This window comes from Rhineura floridana, chromosome 4 (assembly GCF_030035675.1).
Source record: "Rhineura floridana isolate rRhiFlo1 chromosome 4, rRhiFlo1.hap2, whole genome shotgun sequence".
Taxonomy (NCBI): Eukaryota; Metazoa; Chordata; class Lepidosauria; order Squamata; family Rhineuridae; genus Rhineura; species Rhineura floridana.
The window spans coordinates 152,074,584-152,098,536 of record NC_084483.1 but is presented as its reverse complement, the minus strand read 5'-3'; the positions used below and the strand labels follow the sequence as shown (position 1 = coordinate 152,098,536).

At 46.8% G+C, this 23,953-nt stretch overlaps 1 protein-coding gene across 1 annotated transcript; it reads right to left on the bottom strand.

Moving 5' to 3' along the window:
• Positions 1-230: 230 nt before the first annotated feature.
• TMEM151B (transmembrane protein 151B) lies at positions 231-23,310 on the bottom strand. Its single transcript, XM_061626418.1, has 2 exons — positions 22,579-23,310; positions 231-2,157 (listed from the first exon to the last, which is right to left on the bottom strand). Exons 1-2 carry the CDS (start codon positions 22,672-22,674, stop codon positions 721-723), a joined length of 1,533 nt encoding a protein of 510 aa, XP_061482402.1. The 5' UTR covers positions 22,675-23,310; the 3' UTR covers positions 231-720.
• Positions 23,311-23,953: the final 643 nt, after the last annotated feature.

Genomic DNA, 23,953 nt, shown 5'->3' with positions numbered 1-23,953 from the left:
CTTTGTAAATCCTCTGTTCATTCTTTATTTCTGTTACCACAAAGAAAAAAGTACTTTGAATGCTTTAAGCTTTACCTATGGGATGTTGGTTCTCAGATGTAAAACACCAAGGCTTTTCAAGGAAACATCCTAAGATATTATGTCCCCAGCAGCTGAGAACAGCATAACAGTCGGAGCATGGTTTAGAAAAAGAAAGGCAGCCTGACTTGTAGCTACTTCTCAGTTACATTTCAGCTCCTTGTGCCTGGGAAAATCAGTGCAGTTAATTGTCTTGCTTCTGAAGGAACCATGTTAAACTGCCATGGATTTATCTTTTGAAGTATGACTCTACAAAGCTGGGGTAATAGCCTGCCACATGATATGAGGCAGGGACTGCTCCTGCTAGATAGATTGTCAAGGTGGCTTGGTTAGCTGGAGGCAGAACTGGGAAGAAAGACACCCCCATACTTGGGCTGTTTCAGCTTTTTTTTTGCTTGTGGCTGTCAGTTTGCAGTTCTGTGTAGTAGTTTTGATGGTGGTGTTAGCTGCCCACTTGACATTAAAGCCATTACAGGTCCCCAGAGCTAGAATGGGACTCAGGAGCTGTTGAGTCCTCTGTGGAATCACAAGAAGGAGTAATCCCATCTGACTTGTGTGGGATGTGTTGGGACCTGTCTTTCTGTGCTACCCTGTCTGCTCCCCAAAACCGCATCTGGGCATAGGGCACTTTATGTAGCTACATCACAGCGAGGTCTCCACACAGGACCCATTCTGATGGAGATGGCGGTGGCTGTGGTTGAGGCAGCCTTCATTTCTATGCACAATGAGGACGGGGAAGTAGAGGGCATCCTGGTAAGGAGGGGGATCCTCCTCCTCCACAGTGACTTGGCTGGACAGACGGGTCTGCTCAGTCGGGCAGCTCTGTTCATTTAGGCTCCCACTCCGGCTCTGCCAAAGGCAGCTGCGCCGTGAGCCATAGAGGCGGCTCAGTGAGAAGCGGCTGCTGCTAAAGGGGATCCTAGGGCTGCCATTGCAGATACTGAGGGCACTGCGGGAGAAGATGGAAGAGCTGCTTATAGTCCTGTGGCATTGCTCACAGTTTTGTCTGTAGCTCCCATAGCGGCAGGAGGAGTAAGTAGTGCAGCCAGACAGCCCCACCAAATCCATGAGGACAGCCTCTGAATAGCTGGGCACCAACTGCTGGTTGGACCGGATGTGCCACTCTAGCTCAGTACTGTCCACTGTGTTGACCCGGGGCATCCTCCGGCAGAAAGGTCGCTCTTCAGCTGGTGTTACTGCCACATAATCAAATCCAAAGAGTTTCTCAACATGGTAGTGGACATAAGAAGTGCGGTACTCATTCAAGACCCGCAAGGGCCAGGACAAAGTCAAGAGAGCAGCCACCCAGAAGACGTAATGGGAGACGTACCAAGGTAAGTTGTCTGGGTCTGAGAAGGCCACCATATACTCTTTGAAGTCCACATTCTTGAGATGCATGCCTTCCCTCGCCTCCATATAGTCATCCAGTCCCTCATTCTCTGTGAAGAAACGGGCCCTCTGGGTCAGATAGGAGTTCTCAGATTCCACATTGGCAAAGCTGAAGCACTTGGTGAAGCGAAGCCGAGTGGCTGGAAAGTTCTCCAGGTCAATCAGGTCCTTTGAGATGTCCTTCACCCCACAGTTAGAATAGTCAAACTCTGCTTCCGCCACATGGGTGTTTACCCTTTCGTGGTACACTTGGGTGGTGGTATAAGCATCTCCATTGCGGTAGCGGGTGACTTGGCGCGTCCTCCTTACATAGTGATAGCTGATGGCTTTCCACCAGATACACGGTGTGGCCTGCTGCATCCTTTGGACACGCTCGTGTACATTCTCCACATCCACCTTGTACTGGAGTTCATTCCGGGTGTAGCAATGCCAGCATTCCACCAGGTAGACCACATACAGCATCACCAGGAAGGCCAAGGGGATGTAGACGTAGCCATTAGAGCAGGGACTGTCATGGTACATCATGGACTTTCCCTTGTAGGCGCTATCAAAGGTCAGCCGAGTCACCTTGGTTACATGACACCAGGTCATGACTCCCATGCAGCCGTACATGAGGAGGGAGAGCACCAGGCACTTCCAGTGTGACTCTCTACAGAGTGACTTGCTGAGGGACTGCTTCACTGGCCGCTGCTGCTCCATGTGTTGAACAGTAGCCGGGCGGGAGGAGGGGGAAAGAGAGAACAGAAAGAGAAATTACTATACAGTGAAGGAAAAGGGGAATGCCAAAGAGCTGCCTTACTGCCTTGATTAGCATTGGCAACTAACTTTCTAGAGAAGAAGTCACAGATGGGCACCCCCAAAAACATGAAATCTCACTTAGAGGCTACTCAGGATAAATCCTCTAAGCTGGCAGACAAGGGGAGGCCTGTGCCTCATGTGTCACCATTTCTTGGGACCCATGCTGCATGTCCTCCAGTTATTGTAATGAGAAACCTATACCCACTTCTCTGTCATCCTGAGGCTGCAATAGCATTGCCCTGTCAAGTGCTCATGAAATGGGGCACATTGATCTGGTCTGAAAGCTATGAGCATATGGTCATTTTCTGAGTCTGAATGGAGCAGTTCGATGGCTGTTTGATTAACTCATGCTACATAGTAGGATGGAAAATACTGCCCCATTCTTCCCCCTCCCCTCATACATTTTCCATTATTTGAAGCGTTTCTGATATATGTAGGTCTTAAGATACGGCAATCTTGTTTGCAACCCAATCATTCCTTGCTGCTACCACAGGCCAGCCAGCCACCTCCCTTGTTCAATGAAAGCTTCTACTCAAAAGTCAAGACCAATTGCTAATGTTTATGAAGTCCAATATGTTCATCTGACTGACCTAAGTTATGGTTCCCTGCCCTTTTAAGAAGGCAATCAAATTAGAATACACCTACAACAGTGCTTACAGGGAAAAGTAACATAACCAACCTGGAATCAGCCAAGCCCATGCTCCAGTTATAGATCTTTTTGAAAACATTTCATTATGCACCAATCCATTTTGGTCATGCAAACAATAAGTACTGAAATCTCACACTGGGAGAATATAACAGATTGTAGTCCTCCATCACAGCTGGTATAGCACAGTGGGGTGGAGAGCATGGCTGGGAATCCAGAGTCTGTGAGTTCAAATCCCCGCTTGTGCCTCCTGGGTGTAAAGGTCCAGCTAAAGATCACCCCACAGTGAGTGGCTCAGGGGATACATGCCCTGCCACCTGTGCAGCCGTGGGCAAGCTGCATAGTCCCAAGGAGCCCAGTTGCCCCCCAGCTGGCAGTTGCGGACAAGGAAGGGGCTGGCTTGTGCAGCTATGGCAAGCTGAGCAGGCCCTAGCCAGCTGGGGAGGACTAGCCTCAGAGGGAGGCAATGGTAAACCCCCTCTGAATACCACTTACCATGAAAACCCTATTCATAGGGTCGCCATAAGTCGGGATCGACTTGAAGGCAGTCCCAGTCCTCCATCTTTGTCCAGTGTTTGGTGTTCCTGTTCTGAACTACCTGTACAGAGAAGGGAAGGAAGCTTCCCTTTGCCCCACTCAGGATGCTGTGGACCAGTTAAGCATAGAGACATTCTCTATCTACAAATGCAGGGGACATATGCTCTGTAACAACAGTTCCCAAACTTTCCTCCCTCCACGGACCACTTGAAAATTGCTAAGGATCTTGGCAGACCATTTAATGATTCTTCTGCCTTGTAGCAATTGTAATGTGCTGTGCTAGATGCTGTAAGATTTTTAGTTGTGTTTGCAGACACACTGCTGACCACCTGCATAAAGCCCACAGTCTGGAAACCCCTGCTCTATACACACAAGCACTAGTGAGCTGGAATCATATGCTTTAGGGACTCAGTTTACACTGATCCTGGAAAGTGAAAGACGGCTGTGAATGTTTATATCCTTGCCACTTTTTCTGCCTAGCACAACCCTGCATCATTTTCAGTATTGGGGATATTCACTGCTGTATACTGAAGAGGGGAACTGGAGACTTTCTTCACAGATAGTCCATGTGATAACCTCCAGAAATTTTAGACTACAACTCCCATTAGCCCCAATCACCATGACCAATGGGTCAAGGATGATCGGAAATGTAGTCCAAAATATCTGTGAAGGGCATCACATTGGCTATCCCAATCCCTATAACTGTAGATGGATCTACAACCTAAAATGTGTCCTTTAACCTCATGATGTACCAGTGGTATAAATAACTTCTGTTGCTACTGGTGAAATTCCTGCATTTACCCATCTAGGATTGAAGATGTGGCAGAAATGTAAAACAGAAAAGATGTGGTTAAAAACAAATAAAACAACTGTTGTGTTTTCAGCATTATCCATGTGCTGCTTATAGAACTGCAGATGACTAAAATGGAAATACATTTACAAACCAGTATCTCTCTTGCTTGGATGCTGCTTGTTCTATTTTTGTATATCTCACATTTTCTGAGAGTGACTCTAGACCAGTCAGCCTCACTTTATAATAAATCTTCCACATCAACAGGATGCAAGAAGTAGCTTTCTCACTGGTGTAGTTGTCATCTTCAGGAACATTAACAAGATTTCTCTGGATGGAGCTGTTTGTATTTAAATTTTAACTATTTAAAAAATATTAAAATGGAGACCCAGTGCCTGCAGGAGGAAGGGGACCACCATCTCCCAGGGAAGAAGAGCCATTTGTTGCTGTCTGCTTGCTGCTGCTCAGCTACCACCACCACCCTCTCCCTGTTGGACTTCTGCTCTGCAGGTGTCACGCTTTACAGGACCAGGCCCCCAGGTACTCAGCCAGCTGTTGCTGATATCTTCCTTCTGTCCCTTCCCTGAAGGGGATATATAAGCTGACTGGCTGAGGTGGCTCCTGCTTTTCAGATTGCCTGGCTTTTTGCAGGTCTTGAGTCATGTGCCTGGGAGAGAGGACTCAGAGCCAAGTGGGGAGACTTGAGGGGGGCCAATTAGTGTAGTGACTGGTAGAGGGAGATATGGCATTGTGAGGAGGACTTGCCGGGTAAGGGGAACACAGCCCAGGGAGTTAATGACTGTGCCTTGTTCGGGTCCTCCCCACACCCACAGGTTTGTTGGTTGCCCTATCAGGCAGCTCTCAGACCTCTGGATGCTGCTCCTAAACGCCAGATCGGTGCACAATAAGGTATCCCTCATTCATGATTTAATTGTGGATGAGGCAACCAGTCTGTCATGTATAACCGAGACCTGGGTGGGTGAGCAGGGAGGGGTCAGTCTCTCCCAGCTATGTCCGCCAGGGTGCTTGGTTCAGCATCAGGGTACACCTGAGGGTCGGGGAGGGGGGGTTGCTGTGGTCTATAGGAGCTCCATCTCCCTCTGCAAGCACCCTGTCCATTTGACTACTGGTCTGGAGAGTTTGCACCTTGTGTTGGGTCAGCGGGACAGACTGGGGATTCTGTTGGTGTACCGCCCACCCCGCTGCCCAACAGACTCCCTAGCTGAGCTGACAGAGGTGGTCTCGGGTGTGCTGTTGAGATTCCCCAGACTGTTGGTTCTGGGGGATGTCAACATCCATGCCGAGGCCACCTTATCGAGGGCAGCTCAGGATTTCATGGTCTCCATGACAACCATGGGACTGTCCCAATATGCCATTGGCCCAATACATGTAGCAAGGCATACTCTAGACTTGGTTTTTGCAACTGGTCATGGAGATGGTGATTTGAATGTGGGGGGCCTTACATCAGTCTCTCTGTCATGGACAGTTCACTGCTTGCTGAAGTTTAGACTTACAGCGGCTTTTCCCTTCTGCAAGGGTGGGGGACCTATTAAGTTGGTCTGCCCCCAGAGACTAATGGATCCGGATGGTTTCCAAAGGGCTCTGGGGAGCTTTCTGGCTGATGGGGCTGGCGCTCCTGTCGAGACCCTGGTTGAACTGTGGAATACAGAAATGACCCAGGCGGTTGACATGATTGCTCCTGAGCGCCCTCTCCTGTGTAGAGCTCATACGGCTTCATGGTATACCCCAGACCTGAGAGCGATGAAACAATATAGGAGACGGCTTGAGTGCAGATGGAGACGAACTCCTGGTGGATGCAATTACACACTGGTAAGTGCCCATGGTAAGCTGTATTTAGGGGCAGTGAGGGCAGCAAAACAACAGTATTTTGCTACAACTATCAAATCATCAATCTGCCACCCAGTGGAGCTCTTCAGAATTGTCCGGGGCCTATTACACGCTGGCCCCAAGGACATGGTAGAACCATCTGAGGCCCACTGTAGTGAATTTGCTAGGTACTTCCAGGATAAAATCTTTAACATCCGCCAGGACTTAGACTCCAGTGTCACAGCAGGTGAATCAAGCGAGGTATCCAGAGCACAGCCTTGTCCTGATTTCTTGGATGAGTTTCAGGGTACAGTTTGAGGATGTTGACAAGGTGCTTGGACAGGTCTGTGCAACCACTTCTGTGCTGGATCCTTGCCCTTCTTGGCTAATAAAAGCCAGCACGGATGGAACAGCCTGCTGGGCCAGGGAAGTGATTAATGCCTCTCTGCAAGAGAGGTCCCTGGCTGCCTGAAAGAGGCGGTAGTGAGACCACTCCTGAAGAGACCCTCCCTGGACCCAGAAAATCTTAATAACTATAGGCCGGTAACAAATGTTCCATTTCTGGGCAAGGTCCTTGTACGAGTGGTTGCAGGCCAGCTCCAGACATTCTTGGATGAGACCGATTATCTGGATCCATTTCAGTTGGGTTTCAGGCCTGGTTTTGGCACGGAAACAGCCTTGGTCGCTCTGTATGATGACCTCTGTTGGGAGAGAGACAGGGGGAGTGTGACTCTGTTGATTCTCCTTGATCTCTCAGTGGCTTTCGATACCATCGACCATGGTATCCTTCTGGGAAGACTGGCTGAGTTGGGAGTAGGAGGGACTGCATGGCGATGGTTCCGCTCCTACTTGGCAGGTTGCCTCCAGAAGGTAGTGCTTGGGGAACATTGCTCGGCACCCTGGACTCTCCAGTATGGGGTTCCGCAGGGGTCAGTTCTGTCCCCCATGCTGTTCAACATTACATGAAACTGTGGGGTTTGGTCATCCGGAGCTTTGGAGTTTGTTGCCATCAGTATGTTGATGACACGCAGCTCTATTTCTCCTTTTCATCTTCTTCAGGTGAGGCTGTCAATGTGCTGAACCGGTGCCTGGTTGCAACAATGGACTTGATGAGGGCTAATAAACTGAGGCTCAATCCAGACAAGACTGAGATGCTGCTAGTGAGTGGCTCTTCTGACCAGATGGTGGATGTCCAACCTGTCCTGGATGGGGTTGCACTCCCCCCGAAGGAGCAGGTTCGTAGCTTGGGGGTTCTCCTAGAACCATCTCTGTCACTTGAGGCTCAGGTAGCCTCGGTGGCACGGAGTGCTTTCTACCAACTTCAGTTGGTGGCCCAGCTGCTCCCCTATCTGGACAGGGATAACCTGGCTTCAGTTGTCCATGCTCTGGTAACCTCCAAGTTAGATTAATGCAATACGCTCTATGTGGGGCTGCCTTTGAAGACAGTTCAGAAGCTGCAGCTTGTGTAAAATGCAGCGGCCAGATTGGTAACAGAGACCATACAGTCTGAACATATAAAATCAATTCTGGCCCGCTTGCATTGGCTGCCTGTATGTTTCCGAGCTCGATCCAAGGTGCTGGTTTTAACCTATAAAGCCTTACACGGCTTAGCACCACAATACCTGATGGAATGCCTCTCCCAACACGAACCCACCCGTACACTATGCTCAACATCAAAGGCCCTCCTCCGGGTGCCTACTCCAAGGGAAGCTCAGAGGATAGCAACAAGAGAAAGGGCTTTCTCAATAGTAGACCCCAAATTATGGAATGATTTCTCTGACGATGTGCGCCTGGTGCCAACACTGTCATCTTTTTGGTGCTAGGTCAAGATTTTCCTCTTCTCCCAGGCATTTTAGCATGTGTTTTTAAATTGCTTTTTAAAAATGTGTTTTTAAATTTGTATAATTGTTTTTAATGTTTTTAATTGTTGTAAACTGCCCAGAGAGTTTTGGCTATGGGGTGGCACACAAATGCAATAAATAAATAATTTAAATTATGGGGAGAAAGCAAGTCTCCAGATCTGTTTAACTGTAGTCTTTTAAACTGAGTCATTCTGAGAAACATTATTTATTATTATTTATTTCATTTATACCCCGCCTTTCTTTCCATGATAGAAACCCAAGGCGGCTTACATATGGTTCCCAGGAGGTCTCCCATCCAGGCAATGACCAGACCCAACCCTGCTTAGCTTCAGCAGAGTGCTGGTCTCATGTGCCTTCAGACCATAGCCTGGGACCAACACCGTCTGTGCATGGCAGGGGTAGGCAACCTTTTATTTCCTATGGAGGACTGCATTCGGGGGGGGGGAGATAAACTGTGTGGGAGGGGCATATGTTAGCAGTGGGTGGGGCTGAAGCCAGTGGTGGGCAGAGACAGAGACAAAAGTCAGTGGGGCCTCTCTCTTTCTCTGACATCCCATCTCTCACCCAGCGACCTGTTGGGAGAGGAAAAGATAGTTTTGCCAGATGTCTGAATTAATCACTTGTAGAGAGCTTTTGAAATTAGGCCCGCCCATGGTCTTTGGCATTTATCAAAAGCCTGACCTTCATCAAATGATCTCAGAGCGAGATACATCCATAAAAGCATAACATAAAAATACATTAACAAACTTCTAAATAATCCCATGAGAGCAATAAAATAATTAAAATATCAATTTATACACCTATAGAATGAGGGGGGAAAGTCCTATACAAGGCTGGCTAGAGTTACCCAAATGGAAATCAACAAAAGCCAGAGAAAACAAATGAATTTTCTCACCCAAAGGAATTGAATGTTGGTGTCAATTGTACCTCTAAAGGGAAAGGGTTCAAGGCTCCACCGGTGAATGCCCTTTTTATGTCTCAGTATTTACCTACTGCAAGGCTTTGCAGTGTGGTGGGCCTTATTTCTTATGGGATGGAAACATGGTAGGCACAACTGAAGAATGGGACATCTTATGAGACCTCTTTGCAGCACCATACGTCTGTCTGGAAGTATAACGAAAAACTGAAAACAGACTGAATGAATGAGAGAGCACAAGAAGCAATGCAATGATGCATTTCTACTCTGACTTGGACTCAGAAGTGGGCAGCTCCTCTCAAGGATGGTTGGGGAGGAATACAATCAGTGTTGAAAACATCTATCCTATTGCTCTTAGATTGGGGGCTAGACAGCACAGCAGTAATGTGGCTGGAATGATTGCAAATATTCCTTAGCCCTTTTTGTTAGGGAGTTTGCTCTTGACAGCTGGGTCTTCCTTAAGTCTTCTGAATGGGGAAAAGCAGATCTTCTCCCCCACTAGCTAATATGTAATCTAGTGAGATAATCTAGATGCCAATGAAAGGGAACAAAGGACACATAGCAGTTTTCAAGTGCGACAAGGGCTGCATACATTAAAAGCACATTACATCCTCCTAAGGAATTCTGGGAACTGTAGTTTACCCAACACAGAGCTACAATTCCCAGCACCTTTAACAAACCACCATGGCGGCGCCAGAGATGGAGGTGGTAGCAGCGGGTTCCACGTCTGGTCCTGAACAGATCCTTTGCTTTCTCAGGAGTATGATTTCTCAGGAACATGCCAAAGAGTCGCCTTCCTGCTAATCTCCCACTTTGTATTTGGACGTGAGTTCCTCGTGCTTTGACCCCCCTGCTGGTGCTATACTTGGAGCACATGCCTTATCCGCACACCTTACCCAGCCGCTACTCAGAGCACACGCCTTACCCGGCCACACCCTGCTTCAACAACCTGGCCGAGTACGAGTTTCCTGAGCCACGCTTCGGGCCATCAGTGAGGGACCCCTGGGTGCAGCAGCTGCTCTACCGGGATGTGTACCCGGAGTCGATGTCCAGTCCAGAGCCGAAAGAATGAGGCTGCAGCGTGTGTGCAAGTAAATCTCGTTTTATTAGAGCAATGGATACATCAAAGGCATTGCGCTTCATGGAAACTATACAGTAACTCACTAAAGTCCCTAACTATACTCTAGACATGCTCTGCAACGTGAGAAGGAAGTTGACTCAACGACCCCCCCCCGGGTGCAGCAGGCTTATAAAGGAAATGTTTTTGAACGTAATCTCTGACTCCTTCGTAATTCTTGTCTTTGCCCTGTCCGTTTCTCGCGGTGGCGAGAACGGGGAGACAGGGGACGCGCCTCCAACTGCTCATCCGAAGACACCTGCTCCCGAGCAACAGGCTCGAGGTCAGGAGGCGGTGCCACACTGGAATCCTCCTGGGAACTGCTTGGAAAAGGAGGGACTGGCACTGACTCTGAAGCTTCCTCCCACAAGTTCTCTGCATCAACTGGGGGCAGTGCGGGCGGCTCCTCGGAAAGGGCATTACTCATGGGAACTGGCTGGAGAGAAGGCTGCCCCCCTCCCGTACGCTCCTGCTCAGACACAACAATCCCTAACTCTGCTTCTTCTGACTGTGAAGGAGCTTGAAACTCATGCCTCCCCCCTTCCTGTCTCTTCTGAGTTGGCTGCAGCGCAACAGTCGAGCCAGCTGGCCCCCACTGACCCCGAGCATATCCAGCATCTCCATAGCCTCATGGCAGCTAAGGAACCTGAGCAAGAGGTGAACGAGAGGGGCAGAGTGCGGGGGTGGAGGGCACTGCACAACATGCTCACCAGGATGCCTCATGGCTTCAACAGCAAAGATGTGTTTTGTTTCCATGCCAAAGCTGATCCATCCGTGAGCTGTTTCATCACCCCTGCTGAACGACTAGCTGTCCTTGCCCTCCCCAATAGCCACCATGCTATCAGGCTACCTGCTTCCATTCCATCTGGTCATGATAAGAACTGTAATTTAAGAACTGGTGCCTGAGCATGCTTTTCTCCTTGTTCTTCCCTGTCCCTTTTCCCTCATGTGTCGTGCATCTTACACTGTTAGCCTAAGAGCAGTTATTTAACTTTTGTAAATTGTATTTTGTAAATTGTATTTTGTAAATTGTATTATTTTATTGTTGTATTTTATATTGTATTTTTATATTTGTGTTTTTTGTAAGCCGCCTTGAGGGCCTTTGGCCAGAGGGCGGGGTATAAATTAATAACAACAAACCACAGTTCCCAGGATTCTTTTGGGGAAGTCATGTCCTTTAAATATATGGTGTGTACGCAGCCTCAGAGAGCTGAGGTTTGGGGCTCTGAAAGCTCAAAGAAAGGTCTTCTTGAGTAGCTGCCTCTGGAGATCTGGTGTGGGGCAGTGAATTTAGCTGTCTGTTGGACTATTATTTTAAGCTGCGCTTCTATCCAACAAAAATACATTAGACATGAGAATAATGATAGCTCAGTATAAACACTCCCAGTTTCCCTGGGTCTCCATATTTCTAGTGTTGTTCGGTTTTTAAAGTATAGAAGGTATCCAGTGCAAGCCAGATTGCCAGGTCTCAGGGCCATTATCATCCCTCAGTATCAACACAAAATAAGATCAGTCTCTTGGGTTGAGTTAATTATGTCTCCAGGCAACATCTCACTCTCAGAAAGCAAGTGGTTGGCTCTGTGGCTGATGAAGACTTGCTTCGCACCAGAAAGAGCATTGAAAGAGAAAATCAAGCAGATGGAAAAGGCAAAAGAGCACTTAGTAAGAGTGGCTGAGCAGATCTGTGCTGAGTAGTGCTGACTGGCTCAGGCCACCTACAGTATCAAATATAGCCTACCAGTTTAAAAGAGTAAACATAGCTAGGCTTGACTCCTCCTCTCATCACCACGGGAGGCTAAACAACAGTGCTGCTGACTTCCTTTGGCTTTCCTGCTCCTGTGCTTTTGAGAAAAGTGCTCTCCAATTTGGAGACTCTCAACTGGATTCCTAGGGAAGCGCAATAGGGACATTACAACTGCATATACATTCTGGCTAAGGTACGCAGCTCGTATTTCTCAGACACTAGTTGCAAGCTCTGCCTGATACACAATAGTAATTCCCTGCTATTCTTGTTTGCCCAGCTCAGAACTACATCTTGTTTCTCTAGCCCAGCAATATCAAGGAACTGGCTCTTCTGTCATTCAAATTTACAGGAATATTCCTGCTGCAAAATTAAGACTACAGGACCAGGTCACTGTGAATCTCAAGATATAGGAGATGACATTCTTTGTATGCTGTACCTCATAACGGCAGAATAAAAAATAACAATGCATGACCAGTGTGTGTTGAAGGCTTGGAAATCCAAGGGGGCCTTGATCAAGACTTCTATGCTCAGGATCCTGGATCTCTGTGCCTTGCAAACTTCTCTGTCCTAAAACACAATCACAAATCTCTGCTCTCTAGTGCCCTCCTCCTCTTCTAACTCCTGTGTTTAGTCTTCGCAAAACCATTCTATATTCTGAAACAAAAATCTAAATATTGCAATGAAGCTAATGATGCCTACTTTGCTATTATGATCATTTCTAAAACAATTTTCAGACTACAAAATGCAAATAATCAAGTATTTATTACTAGAAGTCACCACTCTGCACTGGCCTGTGCTTATGCATTATTTGCAAAATTTATTCAAGTACTTGAGTATTGCCATATACGCATGGCCCTTGAAAGTACAATTTGCAACAACCTCTTTCCAAGAGAAACAATATGCATTATCTACTAAGAAACAGTCTTCAGGCCCCTACAAAAAATTAGGAAACATAGCATATCTGTTGAAAGTACTTTTCATTTATTCAAATATTATCCAACAAATCATTGCAGCACTGAGACACTAGATTTCAATCCTGACTTCCTAAGCCATTTGGGGGTACGGAAAGGTAAGCATTAAGCACCACACTCATCAACCAACAGTTTGTTGTCATTTAGTAAAGAGTGCCTATTTGTTCTGAAGAGCTTGCCCAGTTCAGGCTGCCCAAACGGTATCCACTGTAGTTTCTTGCAGAAACCCGTCCCTAACAGCAACAGATCAGTGCAACAACCCACGTTTGACATAATAATCATAAGCATAGTGAAATTCCAGTAGAGTGATTAATCAATTACTAATCTCTTGTCATTACGTGCTTATACAACGCAAACCTTTATGGGGACTGATTTATCCTTCCTTCACGTTTGGGAACTTGGGTGTTACTAGAACTTTCCAGTGCCAGAATTTCCCTTCTTAACAATGGAACAGAAACTGGCTGAACTTTTAAGTAAACTGCAACATCCATATAAGGCCAAAGTTTAAAGTCTAATCCCACTAGGGACTACAGTAACTTGCTCTCCTGTCTCGTAGAATCATAGAATAGTAGAGTTGGAAGGCCATCAAGTTCAATCCCCTGCTCAATGCAGGAATCCAAATGTCTCAAATGTGCAAATTATTCCCTGCCCAAGAAACGACAGATATCTCAAATATATCAGAAAGATACTGAGGAAGACCTCTTAGTTTAAGCATTTACTCAGGAGGAGATAAAAGGCATGAAGAATCACAAAACAAGCAAAGCTTAAGAGGCATATATAGTGGGAAACATGTAGACTGCATTCCGTACCAAGAACTGCTTCACTAGGTAGGTTGGAGGGACCAAAGCTCAGTGGCAGAGCACATATTTGCATGCAGAAGATCACAAGTTCAATCCGTGGCATCTCTAGGTGGGGCTGATAAAGACTCTTGTCTGAAACACTGGAGATCTGTAGCTACTCACTACAATTCACTAACAGGCAACCCCCTTCGCAGTTTCAGACCTACAAATATTTCTATCAATCTTTAAAAAGCAGGGAAATTGGGCAGCTATAGTGAATGCACCAGGGGAGCAGGAGACCTGACCTCTTCTCTGAGATATTGTACTGCCCTACAAATATGTAAAAATGCAAACACAATTTGGGTTGGTCTTTCACAGTCCAATCCACTTCCTGTGTAGCTTGGAAGAATTTGATAACATTTGCCTCTGAGCATATAGCTTTTTAATTCTGGAGTTGAAAGGGGATCCTGTGCAAGTCTGCTGAGAATGAATTGATCATTTGCATGTTTCTTGAGTTCAATGGGATTTATTCCCCCTCCCCCCCAATCACGCTTAAGAGAGCCAGTGTGGTGTAGTGGTTGTTGGACTATGACCTGGGAGACCAGGGTTCGAATCGCCACATAGCCATGAAGCTCACTGGGTGACCTTGGGCCAGTCACTGCCTCTCATGAAAAACCTATTCATAGGGTCGCCTAAGTCCAAATAAACTTGAAGGCAGTACATTTACATTTTAATCATGCTTAGGATAGGTGAAACTGACCAGAGAGGAGGGAGGGCAGGGAGAAGGGGAGGGAAGAGGGAGAGCAAGGGGGAACAGGAGGAGGAAGGGAGGGGACCAGGTGGGAAGGGAGGGGACGTTTGATCATTTGCAGGCTTATTGAGTTCAGTGGAATTTACTCCCTTGCAATCATGGGTAGGACAGGTGAAACTGATCACCGAGGAGGGAGAGGAGGAAAAGGGGGAGGGGGAGGAAAGGAGGAGGAGGGAGGAAGCAGATATCAGGGAGGAGGAGGGGGCAGTCAGGTTTGATAATTTATATGCTTACTAAATTCAATGGGATTTATTCCTGTGCAATAATCCTTAGGACAGGTGAAACTGCCCTTGGGGAGGGATAGGGAGCAGGACTGGCACCAGGCATGCTGGGACTCTTGGATACCACCCTGACTCAGGCCCTGGCACTTGCACACACACCCCCACCTACCTCTCCATGAAGGGCCTCTCCTTAGGGTGGGTGGGTAACGTTTCCTTCCGCGATCCACGCACACATCCCTGCCATCAACCAAGATGGCAGCAGAGGCATTAGGTCCTTAGGGAAACCTCGGCCACCATCTTGGTTGATGGCAGGCTTGCGCCCAGTGCAACAAGCTCCGACATGCCTGGCCCTGGCCCTGGCCCTGGCGACCAGCATTTACATCAGGGAAGAGGTAGGTGGAGCATGTTGCAGGCAGCCATTGCGGACCTATGCAGCAGTGGGGGGATGCCTGGGAGCTCCCTCCCATGATCTGCGCCACGAATCACAGAAGGGAGCGCTACTCACCCTAAGGAGGGGCCCTAATTTAAACCAAAGCTGACCCTGATCAGCCAAGCCAAACATCAGTTAGAATGTTTTTTAGAACACTGACAGTTAGTTCTTACTGAGCATGCTTGCGCTATCATAGACTCCAATGTTAAATTTCTTAAATTAATTAAAAATCAGTCAGGCATTTTTTTAACTTTTAAACTGCAGAAGATGAAGGTCAGAGTAAGGGGCAAGGTCAGTAACAAGATTACAGGTACTCTGTGAATATGGCTGATTTTAACTAATTTCAACAAATTATGAGACCTTTGACGGAAAAAAGTCCAACAGGGGTCTGGATTATTTTACTCCTGTTTCATTACTTTAAACTCTGGGCCTTTTCTTCTTGCCTTAGCCACATCCACTGCAAATCTTTCATAGTATTCTCAGGAAACTAAGGAAATATATTTTTAAAAAAGACCAACAACTTCTGTCCCCAATTGAGCTAGCACTCTCAAGTAGTGTAACTGATTCTCTTTTCCCCTTTAACTACTGGCTTGCTAGGCAATCTGAAGGGTAATTCAAACACGCACCTCCTGAAATGGTACACTTTCCCAGGGGACTGTACTGCATCTGTTTTCACAGGGGAGGGAGAGGTCACTGGTCTGAAAGGGCTCCCAAGTCAAAATAGCATACACCTCATGTGAAATGCTTACAAGTCAGGTGCAATCAACTTTCCTTCGTTTCTGGATTATGACCACTGGGGATCTACTTACACGATGCTGTGCTTGAAAATCTCATTTTATAAATAAGCAAGATGCTGAGAGATTAAGATATTCCCACAAACAGGGGAGTAACGGGCTGCTTCTCTGAAACAGAAGCAACAGTGGGTTGCAAGTTAATGCACTGACAGACATGTTCAAGTGGTACTTTCCAGAGTTCTGACTTACGTAGGGGGCTGCTTTATATACCAAACTAGGCCATTGCTCCATATACGTTCAGAACTGTCTACACTCAATGCTGGTGGCTTTCTGAGTCTGGAGTTGTAAGGAATTGAACCTGGGACCTTCCACATACACAGCATTTGCTTTACCACTAAACTACGGCCCTTGTCCTTCCACATTCATTTGGAGAAGGGAAAAACATAATATGTTCCATTTTTCCCCTTCAGTAACAAAACATCAGACTGGGCACATATCAAAGTGGGCACATAACAGGTTCACCTTTTCCTTAAATAAGCCCTAGGAAAAGACAACACTTTCTGTAGGCTTGTAAACACTTGATCTGTTGTGTCTTATCTAAGGAAATTACATCACATCAATGGTCCCCAAAGGTAATGCCTACTTCATTCCAAACTGGTGCTTCTAACTGTATGAGGAAAAAAAAGCATGAGCTGCCGAGCCTCTGTTGGAGATGAGGAATACCTCTGGCTCAGAGACTGTCAGTTCTACTCATGGCCCACTTTGCACAGGAGAAATTAAAAGTACACTAACCAAGAGACAGTGTGTGAATCAATGGATTATTTGATTATGTGTTCTGGATATGGCACTTGGAACTAGATTTAAATTAGACATGGATTGTCTTGTGGCCTTTGGCATCAACCTCAGTTCCTCATATGTAAAATGAAAATAATGGTGATCTACATCGCAGGGTTATTGTTGGGACTAGCAAAGCCCTCTGTACATAAAGTGTGCAAAAGGATTTTAAATTAAAATAAAGTTAAAGTAATATTTAAGGGAAAGGCTGAAGCTCAGAGGTAGAGCACATACTTTACAGGCCCTATGTTCAATACCTGTCATCTCCAGACAGAGTGAGGAAAATCTCCTAAATGAAACCCCCAGAGTTGCTACCAGTCACTAGAGAATACAAAGCTAGATGGATCAATGGCCTCACTCTGTATGAGACAATTTCTAGGTTCCTGTTTTTAAACCCACAGCTCATTCCTAGTTTCTGTTATTACCAGGAACAGCAGAATGAGTTTCGGGGGGGGGGGGAATTAATCTCAGCTCCTTCTCACTAGCCTAAGGAGAGGCACTGAAGTGCAGAATCAGTGCTTATGTACCCGTGGCAGGCGTTAGAAAGAAAAAGTGGACTATGCTTTGGAGTGGCATCTTGTCTGGCCTTCTTTGTGGCAATGCAATGGCTCAGACACAGTAGGGCCCCGCTTTTACAGCAGTTTTCAATTAGAGTAAGGCCCCACTCATATGGCGCTTGTTCCGCTTTTACGGCGTTTTTCGGGCGTCAGGCATCATTTTATTGACAGAGTTCCACTTTTCGGCAGGTTTTGCTTTTAGGCACCTCCCAGAATATCAGAGTGACAGCAGCTTCCCTTCAGATTCATCTTCTTATTTTCCAATTTCATAATGTTATTTTTCAGTGCCTCCCTGTAGGTTTTGACCATGAGGGACTCCAACCCTCGTTACTACAACACTGACTTAAGCAGCTTTCCCTGTAAAGCCCAAAGGAAATGAGAATGCTTAGGAACTGTCTTGAACAGAGGCAACACTGCAGGGAGAATGAGGACATCTCAACTAGGTGAGTTTCCCCCCACTATTCATAACATTGAGGTTTTATTCCTGTACCCAATTACTCGTGCATCTTGCACTGAAGTTAATGGGATTTGTGCAATGCACAACAGATTTGAAGAACTGCATGTTTATTTAATTCCAAAAATGGAGTGCTCTGTACCTCCATGCTTCGCAAATAGGAACTCACTTGGAACCTGCTGTGAAGCCCCAACACCCTCTCAACTACCCCAGGCCAGTATTTTATGTGTCTGGGTGGAATCTTTCCTCTTTCAAGTCCACATCTCAAGGACTACGGGACAAGACCTCCAGCCAGCACCTAAGCCATCTTTCCTTATTTTGTGTTATATTTGAGCAGGTTCACACTTCTTTTTTTCTTAAGCAAAGATACTCCTTCACAAAATAATTCCTATGCTTTATATTAGCATGACCTAAATTCAATTCCATCTCAGCAAGGAAAAAAATGATGGACTATCTCTGCATAGTCTATCCAACACTGCAATCAGATAAGACTGACCTGGGAGTAAGCCTCATTGAACTCAATGAGGCTTACTTCTGTGTAGTCATGTACAGGATTGTACTGTAAAACACATTAACATTGAATTGTGAACCTAGTGCACATTGCCCCAATTGCAGGTTGTCTGTCCTGAGGGTTTTAAATGAGAACCTTTTCACCAGGCACATTTATCTGAAAATAGAACTGAATAGTAAAAATCATTCAGCCAGGAATCTGGGTTTTTTCCCTGAGGTAGTCACACTAGGTGACTTTGTCATCTGCAGAACTGGCAGTCACATACTGTTCAGGTCAAAGGAGGTCAAGATCTTGCCTCAACCTTAGAGTAAGCATTAGCCTACATTACACATTGATCCCCATAATTTAGCTCAGTGTTTCTGACTTTTAACCCATGCCCCCCTTTAGCTGACATAAACATCCCACACATTCCTTCAAACCTAGCTCCCCCAATTATTTTATTTAAATGTTCAGAAGGATTGAACTATTGTAACTTTCAATTATAAATAAAAGTTTAGGCTTAATAATAAAAATCAAAGTACTTATAATTTTTTTTTTTAAATTGCATGCTACTCAACTAAAAGGTTGTGCTAACACAGTGGGATTCCCCCCCCACATGCTGCCTTGCAGCATTCCAAATCTGCTTTGGAGGTTTGGGGGGAAACCCAGTACAGATTTAGGGGGCACGCGGGGGAGTAGAGGGGATCATTCCATTGTGCAAGGATAAATCCTTGTGCTGATGGAACAATCTGCTTGGAGCTACATTGAATACAACCCCTTAATTCAAATTTTACTTATATTGTACATATTTCTGGAAACACACGTCCCTCATGAGATGGTCATATGCCCCCCTGGGGGGATACTCCACCAGTTGAAACACCAATTTAGCTGGGGGGAAGCAGTGTCTTTTCTGGAGAGGCCAAAGTCTTACACCTCAATCCTATGCAACATATAACTGATTCGAATGGATTTAGGAATGCCTAACACTGCACAGGATTACACTGTTAAAAGTAGAATTGGCCAAGGCCAAGTAGTGGTGTTCAACTCCCAAGTAGTGGTCATCTCCGACCTTAACAACTGCAATCTTTTTTCTCTTTGTCCTTCCCTTCTCAAACCCTGGATCCTCTTTACCTCTGTTCAAAAAGGCAAAATAAGTTCTCTCCCCCATTGCTCAATCCATGTGATGTTGCTTCTATTCCCTACCCTGTTTTTCTGCTCCCTTTCGTATCCAGCAAATTTGCCTTCTTACCTGGAAAGCTCTCCATTGCTTTATTCCACCTGATCTTTCTGCCATTATTTTCCATTATCTTTGCCAGTCACCTTCAGCCGTCCATTTCTACCAAGCAGCTGGACAGCTACCTGTTGGTTATGCTTTAAATTGGATTGAGCATGGAGCAGGGGGTTGGACTTGGTGGTCCAACTCTACTATTCTATGATTATACCTTTGGCCCTCCAGATGTTGTTGGACTACAACTGCCATCATCCCTGACCATTGGTCACAACATCAGGGGTTGATGTAAGCTGGAGTCCAACATTTGGAGGGCCACAAATTCCCCATCCCTGTGCTATGCTTTTGATGCCCTCCTAGAATACCCAACAAGGTACAACTTCTCTCATCTTCAAACCCTACTCAAAACCCACCATTTCTGTGAGGACCTTGTCTTAACCTTTTGGTCTTTATCCTTAACTGAGTTGTGTAGTGTGCAAGTGCCTGTAACTACATGTGCCCACATTCATCCTGGTTCACCCTTGCTTCTTCCCTCTCTTGTCATCTCCCACACTGTCTAAAGTTAGATTGTAAACTCCTTAGGTCAGAATAAGGAGCAGCGTCAAAGCTTCGTAAAAAGATCACTAGTGGAATGGCACTGGAGGGAAAACACTGGTCAGTTCTGTAAGTGAATAGCTGAGTTAGATGAGAAGGAGGCTTACAGCGCTATGCATGAAATACCAAGTAGCCATGTGTGTGTGTGCTGGAGAAGTCTAATGAAATAACTGCTTGTGAGAAGTCCAAGACCAAATGAGTACAGGCAATAAATATACATTGAAGAGTTATGGGAACAGGTGAAGGACAAGTCTAGATTAACAGAGACTTGGATGGAGATGGACTATGTGTATAGTTTCAATTAATGAATCTACTAGATTGAAAAATTAACTCGGTAGTAGATGCTCATATCAAACCTTCACTATAAATAATAGCTGGAGGCGATCCACTAGCAACAGCAGCCATCCCCATGTACATACAGTTGTGCTATGGCCTGACACATGCGTCTTACTAAAGTAGGAAAGCAATCCCAACTGCACTATTTCTGAGACTTCCCTTTCACCTTTCTTGGGAACGATTCCCATGGAAAAAACTCTCACAATCCTATCCCAATTATTTCATAATCAACATCACTGCCATTGAGTAGGGGGTTGGACTCAATTGCCTTCCAACTATACTATTCTATGATCATATATTAACTATCCTGGAGTGTTCTAATGATCATTGAAGTAGATGAGATGAGAACTTCTGTCCCACAGTTTAAATATCTTTCTTATTTTTAAAGGGTGAACAAAATTCCACCATTTAACTGTTTTTAATGTATGAAGGGCTCCTGCTGGGAGGGAGGGCGGGATATAAATGAAATAATAAATAAATAAATAATGTCAAATCAGTTAGAGCAGCCTTTCCCAACCAGTGTGCCTCCAGATGTTGCTGGACTACAATTCCCATCTTTCCTGACCGTTGGCAATGCTGGCTAAGGCTGATGGGAGTTGTGGTCCGACAACATCTGGAGGCACAGTGGTTGGGAAAGGCTGAGTTAGAGCATCATAACTAAGCCTGCTTAAATTATCATGAGAATGATTCAGAAATCCTGAAAGTTGGTGAGCTGTTATCGTATAGTGTTTTTCTCCCACTGCCACAGATACATAAAATACATAAAACATGGTGACACAACCATCAGTAATCACTAACTAGCTGCATCTATGCATACAAGTGCTGCCCCAACTATCTATGATGCATGGAAAGGAAGAAGAAAAAGAGGTCCAAGGAGACATGCGTGGTTTCCTTCCTCATTCCAGTGAACAAAGGAATGCTGACAAGATACTCACCATTATAACTGTTCTCATGCATACTCAATAGCACAGGGATGCTGGAAAACACCCACTGCCACCTGATACTGTGGTGTATACCCGCCATCTATCTTGCCACAAACCTTCTCCTGATATTTGCACTGGAACTGAGGAGAAAGTTCTAAGGAATGGTTAGGGAAATACACAGTTGTTCAGTGGTAGAACCCATGTTTTGCATGCAGAAGGTTCCAGGTCCAATCCCAGGCATCTCCAGCTAAAAACAATCCAGTAGCACATGATGTGATGAGAAAGTCAGTGTTATTTTTGCCAGAAACATACATGTGGACCCCCTCAAGACAGTCACACCCCTCACTTCCTAGGTCTCAGTTTTTGCAGCACCAACTTAGCTTTACCTAAGCCTCAAGGTTTGTTCGCAGTTACAGATACACTTTGTGGTTTCTGTTTAGCATATTAACCTGTTGCAGTTTTATAACAACAACAAAGTACTTCAACATGCTTATAGATGGCTGAGGGTTGATCACTGCAATATGTATTACTGGTGATGCTAGTACTGTGGAGATCACTAACATTTGTAGTATGTGAACAGTGCAAGAAAGTGTCTTAATACCATAACATTCCAAACTCTGTGTATCCACTCCTAGAAACATATGAAGAAGCCACCTCAGGGTTGCCTCTGGCTCCTTTTATACTCTTTTGCTGCCAGAGCCCTGGATCCCTGGCTTCTACAACTCTCATCAAGAAGAAACACAATCATAACCTCTCAGTAAACAGATTGCCTGCTCCAGATCTGTTTAGTTACTTCTTTTTACATCTCAGCTATCCTTTTGTAGATAAATTCACTGTTGTGCAAACCCACACACAAATCATAACCTTTTACCCCAGATTAATTATATCTAGAATCATAATTTATCATTCCCAGGGTTGAAAATCCCCAGTTCTCTCATATGCATGTAGTGGAAATGGTGGGACAAATCCATCTTTTCAGCGGTCAAAGTATGTCAAGAGGTAATTTAATCTGTGCCGGGCAATTCCTAGAAAGACAGAAGGTTGGGATAGTCCAGTGCCCCACCGCCACTACCAAGCTTTGCTGCTTGACAAAGTGAATATTCTGATCTGTTAGCAACTGCCAGGACAAGACCGAAGGGCACAGTATTCCGGATGAGTTAATCTTGAGCAGACAAATGAGACAAGGCATAACAAATACCTCCACCACCCCCTCCCTCGGTCTACAAGGAACGAGATGAGGAGCGCCTGCTCTGCTCCCGGGAGGGGGATGAGGATCCCCGGCTGAGGCGGCGGACAGAGGGCAACGGTGCGAGCGAAAGATTGCGTACCTGTGTATGCAAAGCGCATTGGCCCGGTTAGAGCCGGGGTGCAAGCCAAGCCCCGTGCCGGAGCGGAGGGAGCCTCATCGCGATGCAATGAGCGTGCCATGCAAAGCCGGTCACATGCAGACGGTTACAACGTGTTTTGTTAAGGGCCGCCCGGGGAGGGCAGGTAGCTCCGCTCTGTCCTCACCTCTTCTCGGCCCACCTCCGCCTCCTCCTGAGGCACCGAGGTGCTGCTGCCTCTTTCGCTGCTGCTGGCCGCGGCCGCCGAGGCTGGGGGGGACATGGCGGAGACTCGGGGCCTCTCGGATGGGCGACCAGCAGGCGCGGCGGTGGCGGCAGCGACGACAGCACATCATCCCGCCACGGAGAACCGACGAGCGCCACCCGCCCAGCTACGCCGGGGCAAGAACCTGAAAGCCCCCGGCATGGCGTCCTCCAAAGCCCGGCGCACGCCGGCTGGGGAAGGAGGCTGGCGGACGGGCACGACGTGGAAGAGCCAAGCAGCACCGCAACCCTCCACGGCACGCAGGCTCCTACTGCTGAAGTGCCGGCGAACGCCTCCTGAGGAGCCGGTGGTGGCTTCGCGCCTGGCGGACTCTTGGCCGAGCCGGAGCAAACCTCACGCAGCCCGCCGGGCGCGCACGCACGGAGCGAGGACGGGCAGGGTGGGTAAAGGGGGCGGGAAGCCGAGAGGGCTGGTTGGGGACAGTCGGGTTGCGAGGCGCGGCAGCTGCTCGGTTGCAAGGCGGAGAAGCCGAGGGGCGCGGAGTGGGGGAGAAGAAGAGGGCAGGACTGGGAAGGGGTACTCGGTGCTGGAGGAGGGCGGCTTCGTTCCCGCGCGCCTTTTCTCTCTCCTCCTTTCCTAGGGAGGGGAGCGAGTGACCTTGAGGCTGCAGAGCTCCCTCATTCTCCCTCTCTCGCCCCCTTTGTCTGCCCGGCTCTGCATGGTAGGCGAGCAGCAGCAGCCAGTCGCTCGCGCTTCGTTCCTCTGCTCCCTCCCCCTCCAGCCGCCGCAGCACACCCTCGCACCTCCCACTCCCGCATTCGGATCCGCGAAAAAAGTGGAACTCCCTTCCAGGCACACCAACAAAACAGCTCTTCACACCAAGAGCAGCGCGGGAAGATACACCTTCGCTTCTGAAACCACAAAGCCTTCTGGGAAGGAAGAATGAAGGAGAGGGCTGAGCAAAGACGACGCTTCAGTTGTTCCGGCAACAGAAAGAGCTCAAAACTTGCTTTTATTCTATTTCTGTATGGAGCTGATCAGTTCCACGCACCGGTCAAATATGCGGGTTAGAGTTTCCGAGTAAGTTCCAAGGATAAGCACAAAGACCGTCAAGCCACACAGTCAGAGCAAGCCTTATCCCATAGAATTAGCTGATATGCTAAATCAACGTCTCCTACTCTCTGCAGACAATTAAAGTTCCTGTCAAGAAGATGAGAAGATACTCTCTAAGGCTCCATTAGTGGTCAAGATGAATAGCTGTAATGCCCAGATGTAAATACACACAGCACATACATACAACAAGCAACTAGTACATATAAAAAAATACTGTACACAC